The 17,500-nt window shown below is 43.7% G+C and overlaps 1 protein-coding gene across 1 annotated transcript in view; it reads left to right on the plus strand.

Moving 5' to 3' along the window:
• Window positions 1–17,500, plus strand: part of F13a1 (coagulation factor XIII A chain) — a 166,804-nt gene that overhangs the window by 114,639 nt on the left and 34,665 nt on the right. The window contains exons 9-11 of the mRNA XM_059262307.1: window positions 2,073–2,176; window positions 3,765–3,853; window positions 12,846–12,999. Of these exons, the coding sequence (XP_059118290.1) occupies window positions 2,073–2,176; window positions 3,765–3,853; window positions 12,846–12,999 (347 nt within the window). The remainder of the gene's footprint in view (window positions 1–2,072; window positions 2,177–3,764; window positions 3,854–12,845; window positions 13,000–17,500) is intronic.

The raw sequence follows: 17,500 nt of genomic DNA on the forward strand, positions 1-17,500 counted from the left end.
TTGAGCTAATCACCCACGATCCCCACCATTGCCAATATAAACTTTGTTCTTTTACTTCTTCACCCTGTCAGAACATGAGTCTTCCTTGGGGTTTGGGATGTAGCTCAGTTTGTAAAATACTTACCTAGCATGCGTGAAGCCCCAGATTCAATCCCCATGAGTGATGCACTGGCTTATAGTCCCAGCATTCCAGAGATGGAGTATCCTCCACTATATAGGGAGTTCACCAATGCACTGGGATTGCACCTTCAGATGGGTTTTCTACCTCCCATGGTGATGACTCTTTGTGGTAGATACTTCATGGGAACATTGTAGATTCCTATAGAGTTCTTGAGTGGGTAGGGACTCGGCCAAATCTGAAGACTGGCCCCACTACCCATCTTCCACAAATACTAGTTTGCAAATTTTACTCTACTTCTCAAATTATTTCAATAGCTGCTCATAAGAAGAAAGCACAGATATTAATTTGATTCAAAATGTCTCACAGTTTTCTCCTTACCCATCCAACAGCTCAATATTTAAGAGCATTGACTACAAAGCTCGACCATTGATGGCCTGTGTGATCTAAGGCTAGGCTCACTTCAGCTTCCTCTTGTTTAGACAGGAGGTGGGGCTGGGGGGAGGAAGTTACGATAGAATTCATGGGGTTTAGAGACAGACTGTCAGGTGTGCAAAGATACATAAATATTTTTAGGATTTAGGGATTGTGTTAGAGGTGATTGTTAGTTGCCCCCCAACTCTGATGGGTTTGTAGTGCCCAGACATATTGTGGTCACTACTTTCTGCCTTCTGGCTTTCCCTCAAGGCCCTGATATCAGCTGTCTGTCACTCAGTGATCCTATGGCACCCCCAGTGAATTTCTATTTTAGCACATGTCACTTTCATTAATTATGTTTAAAAACCTGAGTTCCTTTGTTTGAACACTTATATAAACTAAGCCTTGAAGCCTTGTTCTAAATACATCCATATATTCTCTTAATTAAACCTATATATATATGTATGTATGTATATATATAACATGTTTTAGTAAGTGGCAAGTAATATATATGTTGTTATTCCTTGTGAGGTTGTGAGGTTCTTTATGAGAGATTCTACAATTCATATCCTGATCATCTTTGACTCTTCAGCCCTCAGAAAGGTACTCTGTGAATTGTGGGTATGTGATTAGGTTAGGATCTCTTCATTGACCCAATCAGAAATGGCTAGAATTAAGAGAGAGCCAGGAGCATGTACAAACTACTGACATTGAGGGACATTTCAGGAGGATGGATGATGGCTGGGTCTGAAACCATCAGTACTATAAACAGAAGCTGCAATAGCCACCATTAAATCCTTAATACTATATGAACATTTTCTATAGTGCTCACAGGTTAATGTGTTCTCGTTTGATTCTCTACTGTCATATAATCTCAGGTCTTTCCAAGGACGTAATAATACAATTCATGATGACATTTCATTCTGTGCTCTTGTTTCAGGGGTCATATGCAAGGTTCTGGGGAGTTTTAAAAGGCCTTACCTCATGGGGTGCCTGCTTTTGGTGAAGGGTAAAGAGACACTTACCCCTGTGGCCTTTTCTTTCCAATGAACAGCAAACGCAAATTGCCACAGATTTAGAGAATTATAATCAGCAGCTAATGTTATCGTTTCTAAGATGGTAGTCTAAGACCATAACACAAATAAGTGTTGCTAAATTGCTACAGAATATGCTTTGTATAAACTGAAGCCATGTAAAAGAAAGCCAGAGATAAATATTTTCCCTTCATCTGACATTTCTTCCCTGCCTTTGAACACTGTAAGCTCTGTCTCAGAGGATGGTTTGATCAAAACTATAACAGTATATCTGGATGACCTTGAAGCCGATTTTAGCAGAAGAAAGCAAGCAACAGACAGTCATGTCAGGGACCCCAAAGGATGCACCGCAAACTCAAATCAGGAGACCCAGGCAGTCTCCAAAGCCCTAGACTTAGCCTGGTCTATCCCAGTGATCGTAGCATAGAATGGAGGTCACTCTTTGATTGTTTGGAGATCAGAGTGTTACAGGCAATGGAACTTCTTCTGGATTGTCTCCTTAGGAACTACCACTGCTGGAATGAGGCTTGGATGACAAGACCTGATCTTCCTGTTGGATTTGGAGGCTGGCAAGCTGTGGACAGCACACCCCAGGAAAACAGTGATGGTAAGCCTGCCTCTTCCCTATTCACTTCACTGCTCATTTGGATGTGTGGGTAGCACACTCATTAGGAACCAACACTGGAAATGTGCTTGCTGGGCACACATACAGGATTAACTGCCTGTCAATCAAGTTTCACTTTATTTCAATAGTCAGCTTTACCCTGATTGTTTTACAACTTTTGGAAAAGAATATAACTTATATAATTCATCTAGTCTTGCTTTGATAAGCAGTTTTGAAGACAAGTGCAAAAAAAAATCTGGGTAAGCATTTTTACTAGGTTATAAAACATACTTCAGCCCTCCCTGATCTACAATGATGAGGAGGTAAAAGACTAGAGAGAAAATAAAGACATTGAAAGATAATTATAAATCACCTATTAAATTGTTGTTCTTCCAAAGCCTCATGTCTTATAGTCTCCTTCAAAACTTGAGTGGGTAGATATTTGTCTTCTAACTTTCCAACCCTGCTAATCAGGAGCAGCTGTGATCAACCCCAGATATTTATAGAATCACACTTTTTAAAATATGATGATAAACACCGAAGAACTGCAAGCCCCAGGTGCATCCATCTCTTTCTTCTGATGTTGGTCTGAGACAGTAATGTTGTAAGTCTTTGTAGATATGAAAGCATTGAGTCCATAGTCACAATGATGCCATGCTGGGATGCTGGATTTTATGGAGAAAACATCATGCTATCTGCTGTTCTGGACTTTATAGTATGAGGAGACTCAAAGAACTACAGCAGCTGATCTTTTAGAAAATGTGAATAGATGGCTAAAATTTAATGGATCTTAGAAACATGAACATAAGCATGCCAAATGTTAAATAAGGAGCAATGGGCATGGTTAGTGTCCAAATTTTGCAACTAAACCTGACAAATGGCATAAACAAAAAACAGTCAAAGCAAAATCAATACAACTACCAAGGATGTATCAGGGACAGTCCTACTTGGGTTCCTGTTGCCGTGATAAACACCATGACCAAAAGCAATTTGGGGTATAAATTATTTATTTCAGCTCACAGGCATAGTCCATCATGAAGGGAAGTCAGGGTAGGTGCTCAAGGTGGCTTGCTCTGTCTGCTTTCTTATATAACCCATAACCGCCTGGCCAGGCATGGTACCATGTACAGTGAACTCAGTGCTCTGACATCAATCACTGATCAAGAAAAGGCCCCCACAGACTTGCCTACAGGTCAGCCTGATGGAGGATTTTCTCAATTGAGCTTTCCCTCCCCCAAATGACTCTAGCTTGTGCCGAGTAGACAAAAACTACCCAGAATAATTTGAAAAGAGATAAACAGATTAGTGTGTGTGTGTAGTCAGTAGAATAGAATTAGGAATAGTGTTGACCCAATATTCTTTTCCTGGCCTTTAGATTTGGGATTGAGTTGGCATTTCTAGAAGAACTCTTTTAATCATACATATTAGTCACCTGTCTTCTGTAGCCCATGAGAACATTTAGGCAAAGTCACTGTGAGACTGAGGAGCACTGGTGTCTGTAGAGCCCTGGCAGTGCTGGGTGCTGTCCTGTAGATGGGCAGAATTGGAAACAACAAATTAACACTGCCTTCCTCTTGGTTGTGCACTACAGGCATGTACCGCTGTGGCCCTGCCTCTGTTCAAGCTGTTAAGCATGGCCACGTCTGCTTCCAGTTTGATGCCCCATTTGTTTTTGCAGAGGTAAGTGGAAAGCTGGAGGAAAGTGTCATTTTTCCACCCCAGCCTCTTAACACATCAAATAGTTAGACACCAGGTTGTTATTTCTCGATTTCCCAGGTACATGGTGTATGCTTCCTGTCAACCAGACATCCTTCCATCCTCAGGTTCTTAATGCTAAATGCAATTCCTACTTAACACTTTCTTGCCTTGAAGTCTTGGGATTGTTTTTCTACTAAAAGCAAGAGATTTGCCAAAACCGAGTTCAGTTCTGGGTACCTGGGAACTGGCATCAATAGTTCTGAAGACACTGAGTGATGAACTGGATCATTCAACTAAAATTTGGCAAAAGCAATAGCCACAGCAGCAGTAGCAGCAGCTAAAAAGAGAAAGAAGGGTATAAAGAGCTACTCAGGTAGAGAAATTCAGGCCACTTAATGGGTTGATGAGATGTTAAGTAAAGGGTCTAAGATTCCAGAACAACAGGCAGGAGCTAGAAGGACAGGAAACAGCTAATTAAATCAGTGGAAACGACATCAGGTAAAAGAGAAGACTAGGAGTCTCTTGGGGAGTGAGTGTATTTGAAAGACTGAGATGTGGGACTTCCTTGAGATATATTTGCAGCAATCAGCACTGGAATGGGACCCATCCTGTATCCATCTCCTTCTGTACAATCACTCTGCTGGCTGTTTGATGCTCACAGCAGCCCTTTTAAAATGAGTATTGAAAGTCTCCCCACGCAACAGAAAAGAAAATCAAGGCAAAGAAAAGCAGAGTGCCTAATATCTTTGCCCCAATAATTTAGCTAGTAAAAAGGAGTGCTGGCCGGGCGGTGGTGGCGCACGCCTTTAATCCCAGCACTCGGGAGGCAGAGCCAGGCGGATCTCTGTGAGTTCGAGGCCAGCCTGGGCTACCAAGTGAGTTTCAGGAAAGGCGCAAAGCTACACAGAGAAACCTTGTCTCGAAAAACCAAAAAAAAAAAAAAAAAAGGAGTGCTGAATTTTGAAACCAGGTGGGCACCCGAGTTTAGGCCAGCAGTCACTCTGGAAATTTAATACTAACTCACATCAAGGAAGGCTATGGGGAGCTCAGAGGCCCAGGTCCTTGAGATGTATAGCCTCAGAGGGGACTATGTCAGTAAATCCAACCACACGGTGGTAGTTAAATGTGACAGTACTAAGAACACATGAAAGTAACTGTTGTATGAGCAATAAGATTGCTTTTGTACATAGAGATGCATTCATTGAGAAAATGGAGCTAGGAACTGAAGGACAGAAAAGACCTCAATACTCTAAGGCAGGAAGTGACCTGGCAACCAGGATTCCCTGTGTAAATACAGATGGCCCCTGACCCAGGATAACTCTGCTTATAATCTTTTAAGTTTGTAATGGTGCAAAGAAATACAAATTCAACAGAAACCGCACTTTGGATTTTGAATTTGGATCTCTTCCTTGAATCTAACCCATAGATCCTCTCAAATGATATTGGGTGGCAGCAAGCTGCATTTCCCAGTTACCCCACCACCACAGGGAAAATAGCAGATACCCTACAATGTGTCCTGACACTCAGCTAAGATGTTCTGTAGAGGAGGTATATAGAATGCATTTTCATCTTATCACATCTTCAATTTACAATGAGTCTAGTCAAATAGAATCTCACCCAAAGCCAAAGAGCATCTTATGGCCATAGTCCTAAGAGCAGAGTGCTGCAGGGTTACAGGGAAAGGAGCAATGGTTAATGCTTATTCAGACAAAGGAGACTAGAGAGAGGTCCGAAGGGCCCAGTGAGATGGCTCAGTGGGTAAAATCAGTGGGTAAAATCACTTGCTGCCAAGCCTGATAGCGTGAGTTCAATCTTTGGGACCCACATAGCAAGAACCAACTCCCACAAGTTGTCCTTTAACCTCTCTATACACAACATGGTGCACACATTAAATAAATAAATTCGAAAGAAAGGAAGAAGTTGAGGGGGGGGAAGAAATTTCAGGCATAGGGATGACATGAGCATCCAAGTGTGGACAGCTAACAGCTCTACAGAGTCACCAGCATACTAACGATGTATCAGGGTATCCAACAGAGGTAAAGGCTAAAGGCCTATGTGAGGATCTTCACATCTTGAAAAATTTAATCCTTTCTTCTATAAGCTAGGGAGCATTATCAATGCCAAAGGCATCAGCCAGGGCACTGACAGACTGTGGAACATGGGTTGGCTGGAACTGTCACTGAAGGTAGGGGACCTACCTGAGAAATTGGATTGTCTCTCCATGGTGGAGATGGGAAGGGCTTGATGTTACTCTAAGCAAAACAGGAAGACACCTGACAAAAACATCTTCAAGGAAGAACAATTTATTTGGGCTTGTGGTTGGAGGGAGAACAGTCTGTTATGACGTGGAAGGTATGGCAGTGGAGGCAGAAACGTGAAGCAAATGGCTGCCTTACCTCAGGAAGTGTACTGGAAGCAGGGTTGGCCTGCCCTGAGCAACTCACTTCCTCCAGCTGGACCCAGCTCCTGAAAGTTCCACAGCCTCCCCAAACCATGCTGCCAGCTGGGAACCTAGTGTTCAAACACATGATCCCATGAGGCACACTCCCATTCAAAGCATAACAAACCTGAGCTAGACAAATAGCAGTCACCAGGAAAGGAGGGAGAGCATTGAAAAGTACGTGGGAAGTAAGTGTCAGCATTCAGACAGCAGAAATCACAGATGTGAAACACACAGAAAGAATACACTGTACCTGCCAGTGCGGTTTCTAGACGCCTCGGGAGACCAGCCTTACTGTGCTCGGAGTTTTATCCATTTGATTTCACTTTGGCATCTGAAAATGCGTACAAACCTCCCCTGCTGTCATCTGACAGTTTATGACACTCTGAGAATCTCTTAATGGGAGATCACTCTGAAACCCATGAAGCTTTATTTTTATATTTTTATTGTGCTTTATTGCTACAAAGAAAGAGAGAGGCCGGCCTCCTTGCAGGAGTGAAGGGCCTAATAGCTGTTAATGCAAGCGCTTTTTGCTGTTATTAAATATAGATCAGGGTGTTGGGAATGTCATCAGGATTTGCAGATAATTGCCCTCTCTAGCTGCAGCAGAGGCTTCTTTGTCGGAGGGTGCAGGCTGTTGCTTTAGCTTGGGCTGGATTCCAGGGCCAAGCTATCTGGCAGAGATATATGAGCTGCCTAAAAGCATATGAGGTCTCTTCTCTTGGGGGTGCTTGTCAGGGCCCCCTCAGGGTAGCGGATGACTTTAGTATGAGTCTCCGTGACTCAGGTCGAAGCTGACGCTCCTTCCCTTCCTCCACCTGTGTGTCACACTTCCTCTTCCTGCCCGAGGGATGTCAGCTGGTGGCCTGCCTGTTGTTGCCTCAGCACGCTGACATCCTGGCCACTCCTTACCAGCTTCCAGGCCATCCAGCTCATTGATTGCCAGCTTTTCTAGGACTTTCCTTGGCCTCTGAGTGGAAAATAGAGCCTGAAAGAGGAAAGAGACATGAAAAATGTCCTCCCCTTTCTTCTCCCCTACTTTACATAGAAAGGGACAGAAGAAAGGATGTTGAGTATCCACACCTGGGAATCTCTGCCCCTCGCTCCACATGCTTTCTTCACATCATTGAGTTCCCTCAGGTCCAAAGACTCAGGTGCCACCTCTCTCCCCGGAACAGCATGGCTCAGGGCTTCTGAAGAGGTAAATGGAAAGTAGAATGGCATTCAGTCTGAAGCCATCTGAGTTCCAATGTTCACCTGCCTCAGTGGTTCTCAGTAAAGAATTGCTTCTTTGGAAAGATCATCCTCGTCTACCTCCACTTCCTCCAGTGGACCTTGCTGCCCTCTTTACGACCTCACCTGAAATGGACATACACACACTAATGCACATGCATGTACATACACCTGCAAGTCACATAAACGCACACCCTTCACATACCACATACCACATACATACATGCACACACATGCACTCATAGACAAGTGTGTTTACACACATACTGTACATATACATGCACACCACTGAGTCTCAAATATACATACACAACACATACTCAAACCATACAACACACATGGACACACACACACACACACACACACACACACACACACACACACACCATCTGATATAGAAGCTCCGTGAAGATAGGGTCTCCTGTATTCTCATCAGTAGAAGCAATATCTGCTGCAATGAATGAATGAATGAATACACACATACATACAGCAAACAGAGAATGCTGGTAGGAACAGCATCTTGGAGATGAGGTCCCAGCTTGTACTGTGAGTCTTTGTGGGGGACATGAACATGTGTGACCTGCTGAGAGCACTCACAGAGCAGGACCAGCCTCCCATACTAATAAGATACAAATGGCAAGTACAGAGTGAGTGTTTAACAGCTGTGCCAGGAGGCCCCTGGTTGAGCAGGAATCCAGGGCCTCAGTATGCTCTGGAGGAAGCATTGTTTTCTCTGTGGGGCCTACAGCAAGCTTGTTTCCACCAATAAATGGACAAAGCAAAGAGACCTTGTCCTTGGGTCCTGCGCTCTAGAAGGCATCTCCATGCCCAGCAGCAAAGAACACAGAGGGCACCATGCTGTGGGCACCAGCAACAAGTTTGCAAAGATCCTCTAGCCTGCCAAGGGTCTAGCCTACCTCCCTGAGCCCTCAGGACCTGACAGACAACACAACATGCACAGGAAGCACCCTGTCTGACGAGAGGCAAAAGTGCCATGCTGTGAAGGTAGCATCAGCTGTCACAGCAGGAGCCTGGCTCTATGTGGCCACAGTCTCTTGGAGTACAGAGGAGGGACTAAGGTATTCACTAAGATGGATTCCATTCAAAACAAACAAAAACCAAGACCAGCCACAAACAGAGGCTTCACACACCAGGTGTAGGTACCTACCTGTAATCCCAGTCCCTGGGAGGCTAAGGCCAAATCAGAAGTCAGTCAGGGCTCTATAGTGAGTTCTAGGCCAAGCTGAGGTATACAAGGATAACTTGTGCAAAAAACGAACACCAGAAGCTGCCGAGATGGCTTGGTGAGTAAAGATGCTTGCTGCCAAGTCTGACAACCTGAGTTCAATCCCGGGAACCACATGGTGGAAGGCAAGAACTGACTCCTGTAGGTGTCCCCTGACCTCCACACATGCCACTCTCACACATGAACAAAAAAAGTAAACAACTGTTAAAAAACAAACATCAAAATATGTGTACAAAGAGACCTTTGACAAGCAGTACTGATCTACCTACCAACCCCTCTATCAAAGATACTATCTATCCCATGTTCAGAGAAAATAGCACAGCCTGAAGCCATTATTCACTGTAGTGTACCTATTCGTGACTACTGCTCTAGCCTCGGCAGTTGGCTGCAGCTACGGCCTATCACCTGCATCTTTTTGAGGACCTAGATAGTTCATCTTTAAACATGGATACAGAACTGGCACACCAACAGCTGGACTGAAAGCATGCTGGAGTCACTGTGCTGTCACCTCCCACCCCTAGTACACATTATAGAAATGCCATCTCAGCCACATGCTACTTCTGTCCTCTTCCCACAAGGGACAGTGTTGTTTGGCTGGTCTGAGGTTTCAGCCATGGGGAAGGAGAGACCAGGACTTAGTCACTTCACATTTGACCTCATCCTCCTGGGAAGCTGTGAGCCGTGACAACGATTGTGATAAGGGGGATGTTTATCATCGGTGTTCTGGGAGCTTGAAAGTAGGGGAGCAGTTGCCATGCTTGTGTTGTCTCTACAAAAGGGATGCTAGCATTCTCAGGAAGCTCATTTAAACGTCCCCAAAGGACAAACATTTCTTAGGTAGTTGTCGGTCCTTTCTTGCTCTACTTGCGGATATCACATCTCAGTCTCACATTTCATCAAATCCCAAGCATGGTAGTGCCTAGGTGGGAGAGGAAGTATACAATGATGTTCAAGGGGATAGGGCCAGCCCAGGACGAAGTTCAAGGGGATGAGGTCAAGGACTAGTTTAGAGTGAAGGTCGAGGATGGGCCATGGAATACTAGCCCAAAGTGAAGGTCAAAGAGACACGCTGTTGACCAGCCAAATACGCTGTGGAGCAGTCGAGGTAAAGATTAGGAGCATGGACTATGGATTGGCTCAGAGATTGTAGCTACACATGCCTACAAAACTTCACTTGCCCTGATGAGTCTCCATACTGTCATATGTAGCAAATAGAATAATACAGACTTTGTAAGATTGATATTCGAGGCTTACTTTATCAACTACAAGATATCTTGAAACGTTGTGGGCATTTACCCAGTGCTGACTACATCCTCCTTAGCAGAGGCCAGGTTCATGTAAATTCAGAGCATTTTGCGAGGAAGTGTGGAAAGTTGCTCTCTTTAATCTCAAATTTTAAAGTTAGGAGAACATCCTCATGTTCCCACCACTCTCCCATAATGGCCATGCCAGTTTTCGTCAATTAGGAACTTTTCAAGTCATGTTCACACAGATCTTACCTCATTCTGGACTAAAAATCCCTATGAAACTAGCAGGACAGGAAGGATGGGTGTTCATGTTACAGAAACCACAGCTGAAATTCACAGAGGTTAACATGGCTTCCTGCAGGGCCACAACCAGTGTCGGAGCCCAGGCTTCCCATGGCTAATCCAGCATCTCTCTGGAACTTGAGGGTTTTTTCACCTGTCTTCTGCCTTCCTTGACTTGTTCTTCAGCTCATGGGCTCCTATGTGTCTTGCATACATCAACCTGTCACTCTTTGGCCAACTCCACACTACTCCATGCACCCACGAAGAACTGTGGAGCTGTCCTCTCGCTGTGCTTATTGCATTATATTTTTAAGTTCTCAGGCCTGGATATTTACTAGAGTCATTTGAGACCACTTTAAAATATAATGTATTTAGAACGCCACCCAAGCCTCCTTACTAAGATATCTACCTGTTTTTAAGTCTCCCACACACACTCAAATGATTCCAACTCCCCAGTCTCCCCTATCACAGTGTCAACTCTATAATGGAAGGACCAGATCTATTTTGCTCAACATTAGGGCTCTGGCACTTTGGACACTATCTGAGAAAGCTATTAAATAATACATAATTATCGATAACATTTACTGAGTGTTACCTCGATGCCAGGCACTATGGTAAGTAGTTCACGTGCATTTTATTTCAGTTAATTCTGCCAGTAATCCTGTTAGGAAGGTGCTTTTATTACCTCACTTAAAGGAGCAGGAGCTAAGCTGGGAGGGGGCTGGAAAAACATCCAGTAACTACACTCATGACCGTTGGCAGTGTTTCTGTTTCCCATGTGATGCCCTGATAATAAACAGAACTCCAAAACAGAGAGTCTGAGCACCACAATAGGGGCCTGGGAAATAAGCTTTCAGACACATGTGTCACTGCCTCTAGAAAGCACAATGGGGACACAGACCCTTGGAAGAGCGTGGGTTCAGCTTCATCCCAGGATTCATCACTGTCTCCAGTTTCTACAAACAGCCTAGTTTAGATGCTGAATCACCAGAAATTGTCTAAGTTCCTCCTGGATGGTTTAATTATAGTTTTCAATTAAAATATGTTTTGCTACAAGTAACACAGTTAATATGACTGAAACAGACAAGAATTTATTCTTATCTAAGAAAGCCTGAAGTTGGCAGTCCAAACTTGGTCCCTCTGAATGGCTCATGGGGCCGGCAAGTTTCTCATGTCTGACCAAGCTTTGCTTCACTGTCCCGGGTAGACAACAGCTCCAAGCAGTATGTCACTCCCCAGGAAGCCATCTGAGGGGTGTCTTAGGAGGGCAGACTCTGCCATGTCCCTCTCTCCTTTTGTAGAGATCAGAATTCTTCCCAGGAAGCCACTTAACTGACTTTCTTCCCTCCTACAAATAGATTACCCAGCCTTTGCTGATTTAGCAGGGTCCAGGAAAGTAAGAAGTGAACACCATGCTTCCAGTTTTCCCCAAACAGGGTTGAATTTACCAGAAGGGAAAGGAAAAGAAAGAAAGAAATGTTTGATGATGAGATAACTGATAACGCCTGCCTAAGATGTTCTCCCTTCATTCATGACTGATCCAAAGAGGATTCCTCTTCAGAACTTTTTAAATTCTTTCTTTATTTAGCCATTTATTTTTATCTATTTATTTATTTGTTTGTATATGTATGTGAGAGAGAGACAGAGACAGAGATGAGGGTGAGGACATAGGCATGCTATGGTAAGTATATGGCAATCAGAGGATTCTGTGGAATTGGTTCTGTCCTGGCATCTTTACATGGGATCTGAGAATCAGACTCAGGTGTTTGGGCTTGAGTGGCAAGCACTTTTACTGGCAGAGCCATATCTCTGGCCCCAGAACGTTTTCTAAAAGGAGCTCGCCTGCTGGCTTCACTTCAGTTGAAGATAGGATCACACCAAGTCTAGGGTTTGAATGTCTACAACAGGAACATGAACGATTTTGGAGACAAGAAATTTGCTTTGTTTTTTCCTGATTGAGACATGATGTTTGTGCATCTCTGTATGGTTTGAGATGGCAATGTGTGATGTCAAATGATAATAATTCCAGCTCTTCAGTCATTTCATGTGCTGGGAACTTTCTTCTCTTCTCAACATTTAAATGTGTATCACAGATTGTATTAACCGCTGCCATAGGAAAATCAGAAGGAATTTGATCACTCCAACTGTATTGTGTTGCCCCTGACTGAACATTTTTCATGCCCTTTCCTTCACTTGCTTATCTCTAGTAATCCCTATTCCATTCTCTTCTTCAAGATCAGCATTTCAGTTTCCACAAATAAGTGAGAACATGTGGTATTTGTCTTTCCATATCTGGCTTATTTCGCTTAACATAACGTCTTCTAGTACTACCTGTACTACTACAATGATAGGATTTTATGCATTTTGTGGCTAAATAATATTCCTTGTGTATGGGTACCACATTTTTTTAACCTGTTCATGCACTGGTGAGCATCCATGTTAATTACATGTTTTAGCTATTGGGAATATTGTAATTAGTAACAAAAACAATTGATGATGGCTAATGTTCCCTTCTCCTGTTTCCAGGTCAACAGCGATCTTGTTTACATTACAGCTAAGAAAGATGGCACTCATGTGGTAGAAGCCGTAGATGCCACCCACATTGGGAAATTAATTGTGACCAAACAAATTGGAGGAGATGGCATGCAGGATATCACTGATACTTACAAATTTCAAGAAGGTAATTTACTACAACCAAATGTATTTTTTTTCCAATTCCATTTAGTACTTATTCACTGTCAAGATGAAATATGTTCTAGAGAATGCCCTGGCATTTGCAGCATCTGGTATTAAGGGCAGAAACATAAACTCTCACAAGCAACAGACACCCACAGTTCTTCATTATTTTGCTTGTTTGTTTTGAGCAGAATTCCCTTCACATAGCTTGTGAAGTGAGTTTTCAAATTCCATTTAGTGGACTATAGAATGTATTCTTGCTCCTATGAACCATAACTATAAGTAATCCCATTACATCACACTATCTGTATTATATCAATTTAGCTAAATAATAGAAATTTAAGTCACTGCTTCACATTTTATTGAGTACTTTACAAATTATTTTTAGCACATTATTTCATTAGGTTGCCATGGAAACCTGATGCATATGATAGATTGATAAGATAGTGCAGTCTCACTAATGTAGGCCAATTGGGTTGAAGTCCGGTTTCAATTACAAAGTAATGTTTTGATGGAGGGTTGTTAACTTTTATTGTATAGGATGGTATCAAATGGTGCTATTGTGTTCAATTATCTCTCAATCGATACTATCTCCACAATCCTAACAGTGAACAGGACGAAGTTTCTGTCCCCATACAAGAGGTAGAATCATTATACAAAGAAATTGTGGAAACGGGAACACTGGGTCCTATCAAGAGAGTCCAAAGAAGTGAGGCTTAGGAAAAGACCTCATTTAAAGAGAACTGAATGGTGGGGCAAGGGTGGGTCTGAGGAGGATAGAGGTAGGAGGGTGGGTGGATGGGGGTGGGGTGGGGGTGTTCCAGGCAGTGGAACCATAGTCAAAGACAGGGAATGTGAAGCAGCGCTGGATGTTTAAGGTACTGCGGGCCTCCATACCCCATCTAGCTTAGATGCCCAGTGCCAGCTGAGTTAGAATGCTGACTGTTTTGAGAGCAGAAAGATACAATATCTTTTGGAGATGGTTCACCTCCAGAGATTCTTAAAAGTGGCATTTATTTTAGTGAATGGATAAAAATTATGACTAGTTAGCATATGCTAAATATTCATTGGCATTCCTAAAGTGCTAATGTGTACAGGGTTTGTTTTAAATGTTTTATACTGCCTTCTTGCTCTTATTTACAAAAACAATTTGCATTATAAAGACAAAGCCTGCTGAACTGAGACAGGTGTGCAGTGTTGAAGTTTAGAAGTTTTGTCATTTGAACTTGTGAATTTTTACTGTTTTTCTGAAATGGTTCCATCTCTGCATTTGGTTGCCATCCACTGCACAACATAAACACACAAAAGAAAACCTCCCTCCCTCCTCTAGGTGTTTTGACTTTTCTCTAGAAGGGAAGTTAAAAGCAATATAAACACAATGAAACCACACAAGCAAGCAATGCACTCTCTTACTGAGATGCAAAGAAAAAGACTTGAAAAAGCAAAAGGGAAACTTCTTAGAGAATGTGGAAGAACCAGGTGGATCCGTTGCAGCCACTCAGCAGCCCGCTCTTAACCACACAGCACAATTGCATGGAGCTGGAGACCCCCCAGACCTACTGTCTGGCTTGCTGAGGAGCAAAGCAGAGTCCAGTCTTTGTCATGCCGGAAGGAGGGGCTGTGACATGGGGTAGGCAGATGACCCAGGTGTGAAGAAGGACACCCAACCAGAAAGGGCCCTGAAATGCTCACAGTACTCATGACACAAACCTGTGTCTGTGCCATATTGATGTCTGAGCAAAACTGATGAACAATTCATTTGGCCCAATCTAATGGCCCCCTAAATGCCATGAGGTCATGATGTATCCACTTGTTCAACACGCTGAGTTGGTGCCTACTGTGTTCAGTGTGACTGAAACCCTGAGGCTGGGCTCAGTAGTACAGCACTTGCCTGGTTCGAGTCCCAGCACCATCAAAACTCTTATCCAAATAGTAAATAAGTATTTCAAGTTGTGCCGGGGAAAGAGTTGTTCAGGAAAATGAGTAGAGCAGAATGAGAGTGTAAACTGCTTTTCTTTTCTACTGATGAGATAGTAGATGGCTGAGTGCATGAGAGATGAGCTCACCCTCGCCTGTGAGCAGTGCTTAGCCATGGGACCAGATGCGAGATGAAAGCAGCGGTAAAAACTACTGGCAAGAGATAAAAGCATGCAGCAGAGCCTGGTCACCATTAACTGTCACCTCCAAGGTAACAGTGGGGACCAATTAGGAATGGGGCAGGACTGGATGCTAAGAGAGGTAGACACACACCTGTCTGTGAGAGAGAAGTTCAGGCTTGACTTATGATATCCGAACGTTAAAACACAATGCCCAGCTCTCTATGGGGGAGACTTCTGAGGTCCAGAGCCACACCTCAGCAAGAAGGTGAGACTCGGAGAAAGGGTGGTAGGTGTTTTGAACCAACTAGAACTCCTAACACGTGATTAGTTGTAAGAAATATTTCAACCACTTTCTGGGCTAAGATTTGGTCCCAAGTGGAGAATTCATCTCTTCATCAAGGATGGCACACACACTTCACCTTCTAACTGGGCAAACGTCCCAGGGGAATGCTGTTCTGGGACTCTGGGGACTTCATCAGCATGTCCTGGAGAGAGGGGTTGATTATTGATGTCTGTTCTAGGCATACGACAAAAGCCAGCAGTGATTGCTCTTGGGTGTGGCTCGGCCACTCTGATTCTTTTTTTTTTCTTTCCATTTTTCTAAATTAAGAAATTTTCTACCCACTTTACATACCACCCACAGATCCCATCTCCTCCCTCCTCCTTCCTCCCAACCCCCAACCCTCTCTCCCAAGCCACCCCACATCCCCACATCCCCCAAATCAAGGTCTCTCATGGGGAGTCAGCAGAGCCCAGCACACTAAGCCTAGGCAGGTCCAAGCCTCTCCCCACTGCACCAAGGCTGTGTAAGGCGCCAGCACTGGGCTCCTAAAAGGCCACTCCGATTCTTATGATACATCTTCTATAACTTCTCCGAATCCACATATACTAAGGATGGACACTATATCTATATCTATGAAGATGAGTGAGGACAAAAAAGAAGTTACACTAGATGCAGGAATGCACTGATCTATAATTTAGTTGTGAAGAGATTATTTTTCACTTCAACTAAAACTTAATACCAATTTTAACTTTTTTTTTTAAATGTAAGATTAAAAAATGTTAAAGCTTTGAAAACCAGAATTCTGAAAAGTGTTCTGTGGCAATATGTCCTCTTTTATTATGGTATTTGGACCTGTTCCCTCTTTACTTCAACCACTACTCCAGCTATTGCTTCTCTCTCTCTCTCTCTCTCTCTCTCTCTCTCTCTCTCTCTCTCTCTCTCTCTCTCTTTCTCCCTCCCTCCCTCCCTCCAATAAACAATTAGGCATCTCCTATATTCAGTTATTTCTCTAAACAAAACTGTTTGCAACACTGTATTCCTTTCTACACATGCCCATTCTGTGTTCTTCCTTATCTGCCAGCCACCATCTTGAGAGAACTGGAGGAAATTTGATCTGGTCTGTTCCTTTCCTGTCCATCCCTGTCCCACTGGGCTCCATCTGCGAACAGAACACCCTTGAAGAAGCTCTTAGCTGCACAGCGGCATGTGGGATGAGTGTCCACAGGTGCCATCCTGCTTCCCTGCCTAGCTTCCCGGTGGTGTTCACCCTTCCTTGACTTCTCTTGTTTCTATGATAGAACTCTCTCATGGTTCCACTGCACCTACGCCCCTTGTGTTTTTGTCTTCCACAACACTAAGCTTGCCTTTCCCCAATCCCCTCTGAATGTCCCTTGATTTCGGCTACTCTTTGTGGGTTTCATGCCTACCAAATTTATGTTCTTCCTGGATAGGCATGATCACAGATGCAGTGATCACTCCCAAGTCTGCATCTCACCGCAGGCCTTAGGTGAGTGTGCCACAGAAACCTGAAGCCAAATATTCCCAAATCCTACTCCCTGTCTCTCCCCGCCCTTGTCCTGTCCATTCATTCTTCACTTTCTGCTCTAATGAATACAACCACTATGCCCCCAAATTTAGCTACCTGATAATGAGGTGGCAAATCCAAGTGCACCTTTTCTCTCTGACTCCGTAGTCATATAGAAAGCCTTAGCACAGAGCCTGATTCATGCTGAGGGTCCGATGAGAGTTAGCTTCCCCTTCTAATAGTCATGCTTCCACTGCTACCGTAGTGCTTAGAGTATTGCAGACTATGACTGTTTCTGCTGGAACATTAGCTGTAGCTTACCACCCCCTCCTCAGTGTAACCCCTTCTCTCCACAAAAGCAGTACTCCATGACGTAAGCCTGAGCTCACCAAAGCAGGGAAAACAGCCTCCTGTCTTCCCACTGCTTCCAGAACATTCCAGGAATAACCCACAAAGCCCTGCTAGGTGACATTTTGGTCTTCTTGCTATACTGTCTGATCATCTACAGATAATCAGCGGCCAGATGAACTGCTGTCACTTCCTCCTTATAGCCAGGCTCTTGTGTGACCTCCTGTCTTTGCTCACCATGCTGAAAACA

Source organism: Peromyscus eremicus, chromosome 5, assembly GCF_949786415.1.
Source record: "Peromyscus eremicus chromosome 5, PerEre_H2_v1, whole genome shotgun sequence".
Classification (NCBI taxonomy): Eukaryota; Metazoa; Chordata; class Mammalia; order Rodentia; family Cricetidae; genus Peromyscus; species Peromyscus eremicus.